The sequence below is a fragment of the Lobosporangium transversale genome (genome assembly GCF_002105155.1).
Source record: "Lobosporangium transversale strain NRRL 3116 chromosome Unknown BCR41scaffold_49, whole genome shotgun sequence".
NCBI lineage: Eukaryota > Fungi > Mortierellomycota > Mortierellomycetes > Mortierellales > Mortierellaceae > Lobosporangium > Lobosporangium transversale.
This window is the reverse complement of record NW_019029027.1, coordinates 207,345-219,562: the sequence shown is the minus strand read 5'-3', so window position 1 is coordinate 219,562 and position 12,218 is coordinate 207,345. Positions and strand designations below refer to the sequence as shown.

Sequence of the window (12,218 nt, the reverse complement as noted above, 5' to 3'; positions counted from 1 at the left end):
TTAAACAATATGGTTATGGACATTGTTCTCTTTAACCATTACTCATGTTGATTACAAGTCACTGTGTCTGAGACGCTTGCATCTGTTTAGAATTTTAGTGGATAACGAAACAAGTAAATACCCCGAGAATGAATCACAGGACGTCCATAATGAAAGAAAGAGAAAAAAAAAAAAAAAAATGTTGTGTGGAAGTGGAGTATGTGATAAAGGACGGTATTCGACACTTGATGTACCATCTCAGATAGTTTCAACTGAGATGGAATAGGAACCTTTAAAAAAAAAACCATAAGTTTAGTCAATACCTTAGTATTTCTTAGGGTTGTGGATTGAAATGATAGGAGCTGATTTCGATGCGATGATCTTTTGGATTGAACGTTGAGAAAGAGGAGTACGAATGAAAAAGAAAAAGAAAAAAAAAAAAAAAAAGCGCTAATAGGGAGCGTAAATGGCTTTGTAAGGCAGATTGAGTGAAGGAATGGTGTGGGAAGGCGACTGGCTCGTGCTCCTCAGGAAAATTGTGGGTGAATTTCAGACTTGAAACGGAAGATAGCGCAAATGAATGAATGTGTTTTGAAATCACTTGATGAACGAGCTGTAATTGATGCGGTTGATGTGAAGTTTTCAGAGGACTGAAGGAAAGAATAAAGAATAAAGAGGAAAGAGGAAAAGAAAAAAGAATAGTTGAAGTTGAAGGCTGGTCTTTTAAGTGATTTTGCTCTGTCGGGGATCGTGTTTGCACTCGATTTACTTATTCATTCTAGTTTACTATTATTATATAATTTTATATTATTGTTTATTAAGGTTTTTGAATAAAGATAATAGAGTCTACAGGATTAAGTATTGAATCTTCTATGCAGTGAGACCCTATAAAACCCTGCGGTCGCTTGGGCACGAGCAACAGGCAAGTAAACAAGAAGCAGAATATGGGGAATGGGGAAGACGAGCAAACAGCGAACAAAGAGAGAGAGCGATGACAGGCCAGGTCAGGTCATGAATGAGAAGCAAAGCATATAGATTGATGTGTCCAGTTTGTGCATGCAGGAATAAGAAAAAGTCCACGGTTCCGATGATTGTTTACTTGAACAATACAATCACATAGTTAGGACAATCTCTCTCTCTCAAGAGATCTTGAGAAAAAACCAGCATAAACCCAGTTCTTAATCGTGCCCTCTACTTGGTGGCCTTTCCCTTTTGATCTGTGATACGGGAAACCATGGTGTGCGGGTTTGCATCCGCTCCCTCAATTGCTGCATCCTACAGTCTTATATATATATATATGTGTGTGTATATGTATTTATATATGCTCGCCTAGTTGTATCTGCAGAGTGTACGGGAAGAAGTGTAAGTTGTCCTATTTGAATCGGGTTCATGGCTCAGAGAAGGACGATGACCCATCTGATCAAGTGTAAAAAAATAAAAAATAAACAAAAAAGGCATATTCATAAAAGAAGTTTTTTTTTTTTTTTCAGCCTGCAACAACGTCAATAGCAAGCCATGTTCAAGCATTGGACAAAGGTTTACTATAACAATTTGGCGGGTTAGTTGTTTTACAGTGGGTACCCATCAATTCTCAGGGAAAAGACAAAAATAAACAAACAAATAACTTCAACAACAAGACCTACGCGAAGATCTTCGCCGTCGTTGACATGTTGAGATGTTATGCGAACACAAAGAGAGGAATCAACAGTTTACAAATATATATCGACATACAAGAACAGAATAGGGAAAGAGTAGGAAGTGGGGTTGAGAGCAATGAGAGCCGGCAAAAAAAAAAAATATATATCTTTTTTTACGGTTGACTTGGGTCCCCAGATTACACATTCATCAAAAAAAAAGTCCGTGGCGATGATAATACATTTGAGCTGTTCCTTTCAGTCATTCATCTATCCCGCGCTTTTTCTTATAAAGCAAAAGAACAGAAAAAAACAATAGGGATAAGGAACAGAGAATAGAGGATGGAGAATTAAACATTCCTTTACTTTATTTCGCGTCAGTTACCATTGCCATCGTTATCGTTATTTTGAAATCAGACACTCAGTTTTTTTTTTTTTTTTTTTTTTTTTTTCTAAATCTGAACCAAGGAATGGGTCTGGTCATAATGACGCTCGGGACATATTATGGGGCCCTCAACCCGACTGGATATGCTCTCAGTTTTATTATATATATTCTCTCTTTCTCCTTTCGTTTGCAATATGCTCAGAAATCCTTAGTCTATTAGACGCCGATTACCCACAAAAACTGGCTCTTGTTCGACATGATGTCCAAGGCCCTGTTCGTTGAGCACTTCGCCTTCCAGCATGGTTTATATCGATGTAAACATTTATGGTTTTTTTTTTAATGATGAGATTTAAAACACTTTGGGCATATATAATAATAAAGTGGTTGAACGCAAGAGGCCAGTTTTTTTGTCCGTGATTTTATTTAAAAAAAATAATGCTTTATCATGTTTATCATGAAATGAAGTGAGCAGCGCTTTATGCTCATCGAAGTCATCGTCCTCTCAACGTAGCAAACGGCAAAAGTCCAAAAATATCGACGCGCTACAGTCTTTTTTATTTTTTATTTTTTTATTGCTGATGTTGGATGCAGGGTACGAAATATAGATGCTGCTCAAAATGTCTAAAAATGTCGCCGTTGTTTTTATTTCCCTCTCTTCTAACCTCGCCATTTGTATGCAACGTATATGCATGTATTTAACCCTGTTGATAAAACTTGAGGACAGCTTTACAAAAAAAAGAGAGAGTGAGGGAGAGAGCTGTTTGCACAGCGCTCGCAAGATGCTGGGAGCTGAACTGAAGAGAAGACATTGACCATCACGCTCACATTGACCCCTGTTCCTCCTTCCTTGCACTTCCAAATAACGTAAAATAAAATAAAATAAAGAGCAACGATAATGTCCATTGCCTCTTTGTGATGTGTGGGTTACATTTACACCTCCATCTCCATACTTCTTTATCTCCACTGAACCTCTTATTCATGGACGGAAAAGGAGTATCAATGAGTGTTTGTTTTTTTTTTTTTTAAAAAAAAAAAAAAAAAAAAAAAAAGGCGGCAGATGTAAGTTGAGACATTTGTCCATAATTGATGATCACAGGAAAACCCTGGAGGTTCGAAACATCAAGATTGTCGTTGTTACATGATAATATGCATAAAGATGCGATTATATAGTGAGTATTGAATGAAAACACAATTTACTCATTCATTTATGATAACAACCGTGTCCTGTATACACCCCTTATGTTTAAAAAAAAAAAAAATAAGGCGCTCTCTGTGTCACACAGGACATAAAGATTGCTATTGCGTGTCTCTTCTTTATTCTGCTTTTAACATTTTCAATAGGGCAATCTAGGCGTTATCAAAAGACATTTAGTCATTAACACGTCTTTTATTCCTTCCAATTTGTGTCAGCTTGCTAATCCCGACAGGAGAGAGAAAAAGAAAGATAGCCGTGCCTTTTAGACTAGGGGGCGAAAGAGAGGATGTGTGTGAATGAATGAAAGGGGAAACACATGGCATAAAAAAAACTTAATACGGTACATCGTGGATAGAATCCACTGAACAGTTGTCTGTCAATTTGTAGACAGTGCTTTTCAGACGGCTCAATTTTTTGTCGAAGGTTACACCGACGTCATCTCGCATGTCAAATTGAGTTTTTTCTTTGTTGCGTTTTGCTGGGTCAACACGAAAAAAAAAAAAAAAAAAAAAAAAGACGCAGGAAAACAAGGAGGGAGCATTTTCCAAAGATCAAAGGAACAGCCGATGGCCCATGAAATATCGAAAGAAGGAGGCAAATAAAACAAAAAAACTTCGTTGCCCTGCCTTGGTTCTTGAGAAAAGCTTGTAAAGTGAGAAGGATGGTTCATACATGTCCGAATCGGAATAATGAATACACAAATTTATCATTCTTCTGCCTATATACTGCTTGATAAAAGAAGTTTTTTTTTTTTTTTTTTTTTTTTTTTTTAAAAAAAAGGACCACTGTTCATCCATGGAGCAAGTAGAGTGCAGGGAGACTGACCAACACTCCACGCATGAATGCTGCTTTTTATTTGTTTGTTTTTTATTTTTTTTCTCATGTCGGTCGAGAGAACGGGCACGCTAGTGGGCAACGGGGAGGTCTAGATTATGATCCATATCATTGAAGACCTTATCATTAACGTTAGAGACAAAATGACAGATAATTTTTGTATCAGTACTTTTTTTTACTTTTTTTTCTATTCATTCTTCCTTCAATGAATTGATCATGTTATATATATACAAAACTCGTTACTTTTCTGTTCATTATTCTGCTCATCAACATTAGACCCTCGTGGTGACAAAAAGGAAAAAAAAAAAAAGTTACATGGGCGCATAAGGGAATGGAATATGAAGACCACAAGTTTGAAAAGAGTATGAAAAGAGGTATATTCTGTACTTTCCACAATACACGCAAACAGGGCCATGACACCATTCTGCGCCAATAATGATGATAATAGTGAATCGGCATGACAGCATCATCGGCATACCTTCCGCATATTTATTTATTTATTTTCCTTTTGCTGTGTGAGAAAGAGAGTGGGCAAGGTATTCAAGGTATTTAATATGTACGCCTAGTCTCCAATGATTTTGTATCTTTTTTTTGATTTCCTGTAAAAAGTGTTAAAATGGGGAGTCCAGTTTAAGCACTGACACTCAGGGATCCCAGGCGTACTTTATTACGCATTCGACGTCCGCTCATAAAGCATGGCGCTTCTATTCTTTCCATTTTAATAATGGCTTTCATCAAACCCAGTAAGACGATAATGAAGTCATAGGCTGTGCAAACCAAAGGGAAGAGAAATGTGATTAAGATGAAAGCAAATCAGCATGAATCGTACTGTACTCCATGTCTTTTTCTCGAGACCGACTAGATGTTGGCTTGGCGAATCCGATCATCATTTCTATCCTCGCTATCTTCTTGTCGTCCCTCTGATGGTATACATGTACTTTCATCTAACAAGTAATGATCGGTCCCAAGAGGATTCCAGTCTCGAAATGGAGTAAGTATATAATTGTTGAGACACTGGACGAATTCATCGTCGTATGTCATGATGCATATTCCAGCCACAGATCAGGGCCAAGGGGTGCCAGTCAAATGTCCGCTTTATTTTGTCAAATACAAATATAAATAAATAAATATATACATTTTTTTTTTTTTTTTTTGGAGTCATCAAGTGCTTACGAAGTCTGTAAATTTATGCACAGTATATATAATATCACTCCACATGGAACTCATGGGATTTTCGCCCAAGTGGAGACCACGGCAAATGCTTGATCTACTGAATTGCGGACTTTGTTTTTTTTTTTTAGAGGTGAAAATGATCCAAGCCACACAGACGCGTCTTCGTTTAAAATCATTTTTATTTTTATTCCTAGTCCTTTTCAAGCAAGGGCCGCAAATCCCATACGCTCATGTCCAGGTCTAGAAAAGTCAAAAACTGTATAAACAGCTCTTAGAAATACTGTTCCCAGCAACGTTGGGCCTGGCGAGCTACCAAAGACTCTGGACTGGCACATTCCAGGCCCTAATTCTGCTTGTGTAAGGGCAGCACTGGCACTTGAGACCGTTTCATTCGGTTTCTTGACCCAATCCTGATATGGAACCTTATAGAGCATTCCTTCTATTCCAAACGCCAATTCCGTAGTTCCTTCACAGGGAACACGCCAGTACCCGCTCTTGAGCTGCCTTGCGCCAGGGACATGTTGAAAAAAGGCATGGTAAGTGGACTTTGCAAGATAGATACCATCAGAGCCAGAATCCAGCACAGCATACGTATACTCTGTCCCAGGGACCAATACCTGAGCCGTCACTGTCGCCGTTGCCGTTGGCGCTGTTTTATCTCTAAAATCAGTTGCAGTTTTAGGTTTAAGGAGTCCTACAGTGGTTGTTGAGGTCGCAGGGCTTTCTTGGTCCAGAAAGAGAAGAATCCCTTTATCCATCATGATAGACCAATCATAGGGGCTAGGGCCTCGAGCGCTCCAACGGATCGGTTCACGGAACCGGGATTTGTCCACAGCATTCAAAAGCAGCTCACCACCCTGGCCCGGCTCAAGAGATTTAGAGAGCCAAAGACTCATTATACCCATTCCGGCCTTGCTATCTGTCGAGAATGCTGGTGTATGATGAAGGACTGGACGAGCTGATGACGACAATAGCGAAGATAATGGTGTGGTTGCTGCTACCGCTTCTTTGGCTGCTTTAGCTGCAGATGCAGTAGCTTCAATCTTTTGAAGATTCTGGATTACAGTGGAGGAGATGACAGGACTACGTAGGTTTAGCCCAATGATGCCATCTACCCCATGGCCATAACTCTTAGTCAATCCCAGCCCAGGTTGATCAACCACAAGGATAGGTTGGTTTTTGATTTGGAGCGTCGTCGCCGTGGTGAGAGATGCGGTGATAGAAGCTTGAGCTCCAGGTTTGTCTGCGTTGACAGGAGAGACAAACCCAAGGGTATCTTGAAACAATGTGCCATTCGCAATTGTACCATCACCGTACTGTTGAACCCATCGATGGCCTCCTGTCAACATATTTTTTGCTAGCGTCGCTGTCCGAGAGAGTGAACTGTCATATCGATGGGGTACTTGGATACATTCAGGATCTGCACAGCTAGCCGAAGTCACAACCACTAGGTCAGAACCTGTATCCACCAATAAGTTGAAGAGGTAGTCGGGCCTTTTTGCAATGAACGGAAATCTGGAAGCAGAGGAATGAGGAGGTATTGAAGATGAAGATACCTGAGAGCCATCATATGTTCCAATGGTGAACACTGCAGTGTATCCATAATGCTTGGGAATATCAGTCAATGGGACTGCAACTACAGGTTCATTGTGTTGCTGTTCCTGCAGGGCTTGTTGTAGGGGCAATATTTGTTCTTGTTCTCCTTGACCCAATTCTCCTTCTTCATGGATCGCGTAGGGTCTGACTGCAAATTTCCGCAGACCTGGGCCAGAAAGCTCGGTACGATCGAGCTTGAATTTAATAACGGTATTGAATAAGGTATCTGGGCTGTCTGAGATGTCTGAAAAACCGTGATGGGACGCATTAGACACAGTGATGAGTGTCAGGGCCATAGAAAGAGTTGACAGTAGGAAGCCATAATTTGTGAGCATTTTTTTTTTTTTTTTTTTTTTTTTTGGAGGGTTTTAAAATAGTACCTAGAGTGTCTAGAGTATCCAGAGGATAAAAGAAAGTAGAAGAGAGGAAAAATGCATGCGCTCAAGAGCGAGATGAATATGTACGGCCAAATGATGCTGACGCTGTAGAAGCAAGGGCAATGATATTGATCAGTTTTATTGGTACTATATCACTTAATTTTATGAAGTCGCGAGTTTTGGTGGCGATGCCTCTACTGAATGTAGTTCCAACTTCTCATTTTCAAACCAATGTGAATCATTCAATGGCAGACTGGACAGGGAATATTAACAGCAACATTAACAACAAAACCAACAACAGCAGCAGTAGTATGCATGAGGATGCGAACAGTACAGCGGCTGTGAACGCTTGTCGCCTGATGGATTCAATAATGACAACACCCACATGGAACCATAGCATCTTTACAGATTCTGTCCAACTCTTTTCAACAGACCTTCTTAGGGAAGCGGAAGAACCTCAACAGAAACGATACCACCAGACCATTAGTGGGACCAAAACGCTAGAAACCATCTTTTCAGAAATTCAAGAGGCATTGTATGCAGCACAACAACGACTTGAATCAAAACTTGGCGAGGTTATTGCATTAAACAAAAAAAAAAAAAAAAAAAAGTTTTTAGGCACAAAAAAACCAAATCGAAAGCTGAAGGTTGTTTCCTATTTACTTTTTTTTGGATACAGGTGCCATATAATGCCAACTATATATCATCATCAATATCGTTAAAGCTGGATCAGAACATGAAAGCCTCTTTTGATCGGGCGACAACAGAACTTATTCGATCCATGCAAAAGTTTGAAGAGTTGTATGAACAAGAATTATCGCAATCTATCACAGCATATCACCACCGCCATCATCTTTGCAATGAGAGTGGTGATGTAACGCAATTAAGCAGCAAGCAACAGCAACAGGAAACCGTACCAGGTAACAGCTATACCAGCTCATCATTTTGTATATATGTTTCCTTATCAACCATACAAGAGTAAGATTGATCACTCAAAACAAGCATACATTTTGTCTTCTAGGTTTGGGTGAGGCTGCGAGTTCACTTAATATGGAACAGAATCTACTTTTGAGTATGTTGAATGATACTCATGAATTACAGAAATCGCTTGTGTCCCTCATAAGCCCATCCTCTGAAACTCAGCAAAACATCCAACAAGCCAAGAAGGATTTGCTCCGCGGCACAGACGATCCAGATGTCCAATCTATGCTTGATAGGCTCAAAGCCATGACCCATACTCTCGAGAAAAGTCGACAGCGGATCAAATTACAACCATAGAAAAAGGGGTACTTGAAAATAAAATAATAGAGCAATAGATAGATTTGAAAAAAATCATCTAATCATTCAATTCACAAAAGAAAATAATTTACAGTAATTCATTGGGTATGCTTTATTAGGAGGATGAACAAACAAAATGGAATATGCAAATATGTCTATGTAAATAATAAAGGGCGATTCTCATGAAATATCCGGACGACCATCTCCTCTGCTGCTAGCTCGGCTAAGATTTCTGCTGGTAACGCGATCCCATTCAAAGCCTGTGGGTCCAATGTTGATGCAACTGCTGCTGACATCGATCCATCCGATTGAGGCATGCCTAGTACAAGTTCTTCTAATCCCATAGCTATACCCTTCTGGTTAATCTCTTGCCAACAGTTCCTCTCAAAATTGGGGGCCGGGAAACCATACTGGCCCGTTAAGCTAGTTCGAAGGTGAATGCCATTCCAGGTCACAACATTATCCACATTCCGAGTGATCGAGCGCCCAACCCGGAACAGGTGCCCATAATAAAACAAAGCGATTAACCGAATCATTAATAAAGGCCCTAGGCGCGCTGAAAATGGGACGATGGCATACCGAATGTCCGTGTGGATGGTGGTGCGTGGACGTGCACTCCTGTTAGGGTATTCCGGATCCTCAATTTCATGAGATGGTATGATGATATAAATGAAGTAACAACATAGACGCACATCAAAGCTATAACCCATCACAGCATCCGGACTAGGCCCTAACTTCTGTGGTCGTCCACCTAAGGCATTTTTAGTTACCCCTGCTTTGGCCTCTGTTGTACATAAGGTATTACACATGGGACATTTCAGCTGCGCATCCTTGGACTGGAACCATTGCTTGATACATTCCTCGTGGAAACAGTGGCGACAACCTTTGAGCTTGACAACCTTTTCATGTGCTGCTGTTGTTGGTAATGATGAGCTATTAGGATCCGGTAGTTCAAGAGCCTCTTGGCAAATAGGACATTCTACAGGCGGTAATGTGGACGATGTCTGCGTGCCGGAAGAACCTGAAGATAATTGCCTATCCCCCATCAGCATATGGTATTCTGCGTCCACAAAGAGGTTACTCAGCAGGTCGTTCCCCATTTGAGCTAATTCCTCTAGTCGCTTCTTCCTGTCAAATACTACAGTCCCAAACCGACTTGACAGTCCCCGGATCGAATGAAGAATGCTTGGATCCAATAAATCCCACTGTGCTTGAATAAATCCCGGTAGTTCTGAGGGTAAAAGTTCTTCAGTTGGGTTTAAGCTGCTATTAGACCAAGGTGTTCCTTGATTGAGGCGTCTATCGCGTTTTCGAGTCCTGTTCTCTTTCTCCATGAACATCCACTCAACATAGTCTTGCAATAGAATGAGTCGGCGGTTAGTAAGCCTGCTACGGGGATCAATCGGCCAGAAGACCGAGGCTGCGGCTGGCTCCTGAAAAAGAGCCTGAGGAGCAGCATGCCACCAAGCGCCAGCATCCCTAAGACCACCATTTGCTTCCTCCTTATCACGATTCATCTCAAGGTTTTCCGAACACCTGCTGGTGTTATTTAAATGTGCGAAGATATTGTCACTGAGATGAGTCATCATCACCACTGGTAGCAACATTTCTGCTACGATTTGAGGCCAAACTTTAGATGAAGAAGTCTCGATCTCGACATCTGTGAAGCGGAAGCTCATTTCGAAGCTCTTGCCCTTCTCTAAGAGTTCGCGTCTCTCTTTAGCATTTCGAATATGCGATTCAAGGCGCTGTAGTGAGATAGTTGTGATCAATGAAAATCCTTGAGCCTTTGACCTTGCCTTCTCAGCACTAATCACTTTCTGCTGTCGTTGCTCCCACTCTAGCTCCCCGTCTATCGCTTTTTGCAGCTCCTGTTTTGCTTTGAGCAAAAGCTCGGCGCGATTCAAATCATCTCTTGACCATGGTGCTAACTGCGCCATCAGGTCATTATGCATGGCCTTGAGCTCCTCAAGCTTTCGCTCCAATGGGTGAATGAATAACCGGAATTCATGGCTTTGTATGATATGCCCTCGCCCAGAAACAAGCAGTTGATTTTTGTTTCGTTCAATTTCCTGAGTAATTGTATTGCCCTCGCTTTGGATCCGATGGAGCTGTGGTCCTACTAGGGCCATCGTCTCGATCAACTTTTGCCCATCAGGAAGATTGTCAATCTGACTATTTATGCGGTTTTCTTCTATGGTTCTGCGTGCGCGGTTTACTTGTTTTCTATTTTCCATGCGTACCATATGTACTTGAATATTTTTGAATAGCTCCATTAACGTGTTGTAACTAGAATCGCTCATGTAGAAGAATTTTTCTTCATTTGATAAAGGCTCAATAAAGCGGACGGCCCATTCTTTGGAGGGTTCGAAGTGAATGTTCCGTATTTGAGTGGTGGGGAGGTTGCCTGGCAGGTCAAAGATCCCAATCAACATTGCTCTAAATGCAAAATCAGGTGCTCTCCAAAGTTCTGATTTGCTCAGTTCATCTCGACTCCGTTGATGGCCGTTATCCGTAGGTGTCGGCACTGTGCATCTCCTTGCAATGTCCGTGATGGCACTAGGATATGTACTGGAGTTATTGAAGAGGACTTGATGCGCTGTCATTCGGAAAAAACTATCCGGATTGTTGGATGCTGTAAAGTTAATAACACAGAGTGGGAGAATCTGTGACTTTTCAAAACTAAAATAGAGCACAATGTAATTAAAAGCATTAGCTTATTGACAAAACAAAACAAAAAAAAAAAAAAAAAAAAAAAAAGAAGGAAGGAAAGAAAGAAAGAAAACTTACACAATCCATTCTTTGAAGACATCTTGCTCCACAGCAGAGTCATAGCCTTCTGGCAAGAACATTGTTTGCTGAGTGAGGTTTCGTTTTGATCTTTCGTATGGCTCAACCAGGACATTGCCCAAGAGGACACAGCAAAGGATAATCGAGTATTCCTGATCCATACTGGTCTGCTTGTCTACATACTGCATGCACTTTTCGATCGAATCTGAGAAGTAAACGCCTTTGCCATAAATTGCTCGCACAGTCATCCGTGGGTCTAGTCCATTGAGGAGTATAGAGGGGATACGTCTCTGTTGCGTCCCGTGATACAATATTTCGTCCCTGAAGAGTTGTGTAGGGCCCACATCATCTTTCTCATCACTGTTTGAGTTGCATCGGGCCCTTGTACGGGCCAGTCTATCTTGTTCAGCTAACTGCCTCCGGAGTTGCTTCTCAGCTTGATAGCGTCTCCAGACAAGGGGGTTTCGCAAAAGATGAACAGACTTGATTTCATACTCGAGTCGATTGCGTGTATGGCTGTAAAAATCGCCAGCGATAGTCCTGCAGAGGGCCTCTTCCGTACCGGGGTCGAGATTAAGAAGTAAGGCTGCATTGGTGGCAGACTGGTTTGAAGGTATAGTAGTAGCAGCTGGTGGGGTGTTGAACTGCGTTGCAGTCTGAGGCACTGTCAGAACAGATTTAAAGTGAGCCGTATCAGAAGTCCTTTCAAACGGAATAGCATTCTTTTCGAGGTCGAGCGGACAGTCTTCAAAAAATTTCCGGAAGTGGTCCGATAGTTCGTCTTGATTCGTATACACAAGAGGCTGCATTTCGCCTACCACCCCGTAGAATGCAGAAGAGAGAAGAAAGAGGGAGAAAGAGTATGTGTGCTTATAAATTAATGAGTGAATATGGAGTGACTAAGCGTGTGATTACTTGTGGTTGCGAAGGGGAAAGTGAAAAAAAAAAAATGAAAAAAGAAATTGGGTGTATATAAA

General features: G+C 41.1%; 4 protein-coding genes across 4 annotated transcripts; 2 read left to right on the top strand and 2 right to left on the bottom strand.

Moving 5' to 3' along the window:
• Positions 1-5,315: 5,315 nt before the first annotated feature.
• Positions 5,316-6,967, bottom strand: BCR41DRAFT_361612 (aspartic peptidase domain-containing protein). Its single transcript, XM_022025568.1, has one exon. It carries the CDS (start codon positions 6,547-6,549, stop codon positions 5,401-5,403), a length of 1,149 nt encoding a protein of 382 aa, XP_021877209.1. The 5' UTR covers positions 6,550-6,967; the 3' UTR covers positions 5,316-5,400.
• A 250-nt stretch (positions 6,968-7,217) lies between these two features.
• Positions 7,218-8,362, top strand: BCR41DRAFT_176436 (hypothetical protein). Its single transcript, XM_022019736.1, has 3 exons — positions 7,218-7,748; positions 7,853-8,093; positions 8,176-8,362. The coding sequence occupies exons 1-3, from the start codon at positions 7,296-7,298 to the stop codon at positions 8,202-8,204; spliced, it is 723 nt and encodes a 240-aa protein (XP_021877208.1). The 5' UTR covers positions 7,218-7,295; the 3' UTR covers positions 8,205-8,362.
• On the top strand, positions 8,054-8,485 carry BCR41DRAFT_176434 (hypothetical protein). The gene is made up of 2 exons (XM_022019735.1): positions 8,054-8,093; positions 8,195-8,485. The coding sequence occupies exon 2, from the start codon at positions 8,224-8,226 to the stop codon at positions 8,449-8,451; it is 228 nt and encodes a 75-aa protein (XP_021877207.1). The 5' UTR covers positions 8,054-8,093; positions 8,195-8,223; the 3' UTR covers positions 8,452-8,485.
• A 119-nt stretch (positions 8,486-8,604) lies between these two features.
• On the bottom strand, positions 8,605-12,171 carry BCR41DRAFT_425406 (hypothetical protein; the record flags this gene model as incomplete). Its single annotated transcript, XM_022030584.1, has 2 exons — positions 11,242-12,171; positions 8,605-11,133 (listed from the first exon to the last, which is right to left on the bottom strand). The coding sequence occupies exons 1-2, from the start codon at positions 12,048-12,050 to the stop codon at positions 8,607-8,609; spliced, it is 3,336 nt and encodes a 1,111-aa protein (XP_021877206.1). The 5' UTR covers positions 12,051-12,171.
• Between the last annotated feature and the right edge of the window lie 47 nt (positions 12,172-12,218).

Excerpts from the sequence above, each read along its gene's own strand:
- BCR41DRAFT_361612 (XM_022025568.1), bottom strand. The coding sequence starts at position 6,549 with ATGTTGACAGGAGGCCATCGATGGGTTCAACAGTACGGTGATGGTACA.
- BCR41DRAFT_176436 (XM_022019736.1), top strand. The coding sequence starts at position 7,296 with ATGATATTGATCAGTTTTATTGGTACTATATCACTTAATTTTATGAAG. Across the intron at positions 7,749-7,852 it reads TTGAATCAAAACTTGGCGAG|GTGCCATATAATGCCAACTA; the intron begins GTTATTGCATTA and ends TTTTGGATACAG. Across the intron at positions 8,094-8,175 it reads GCAACAGGAAACCGTACCAG|CATACATTTTGTCTTCTAGG; the intron begins GTAACAGCTATA and ends ACTCAAAACAAG.
- BCR41DRAFT_176434 (XM_022019735.1), top strand. The coding sequence starts at position 8,224 with ATGGAACAGAATCTACTTTTGAGTATGTTGAATGATACTCATGAATTA.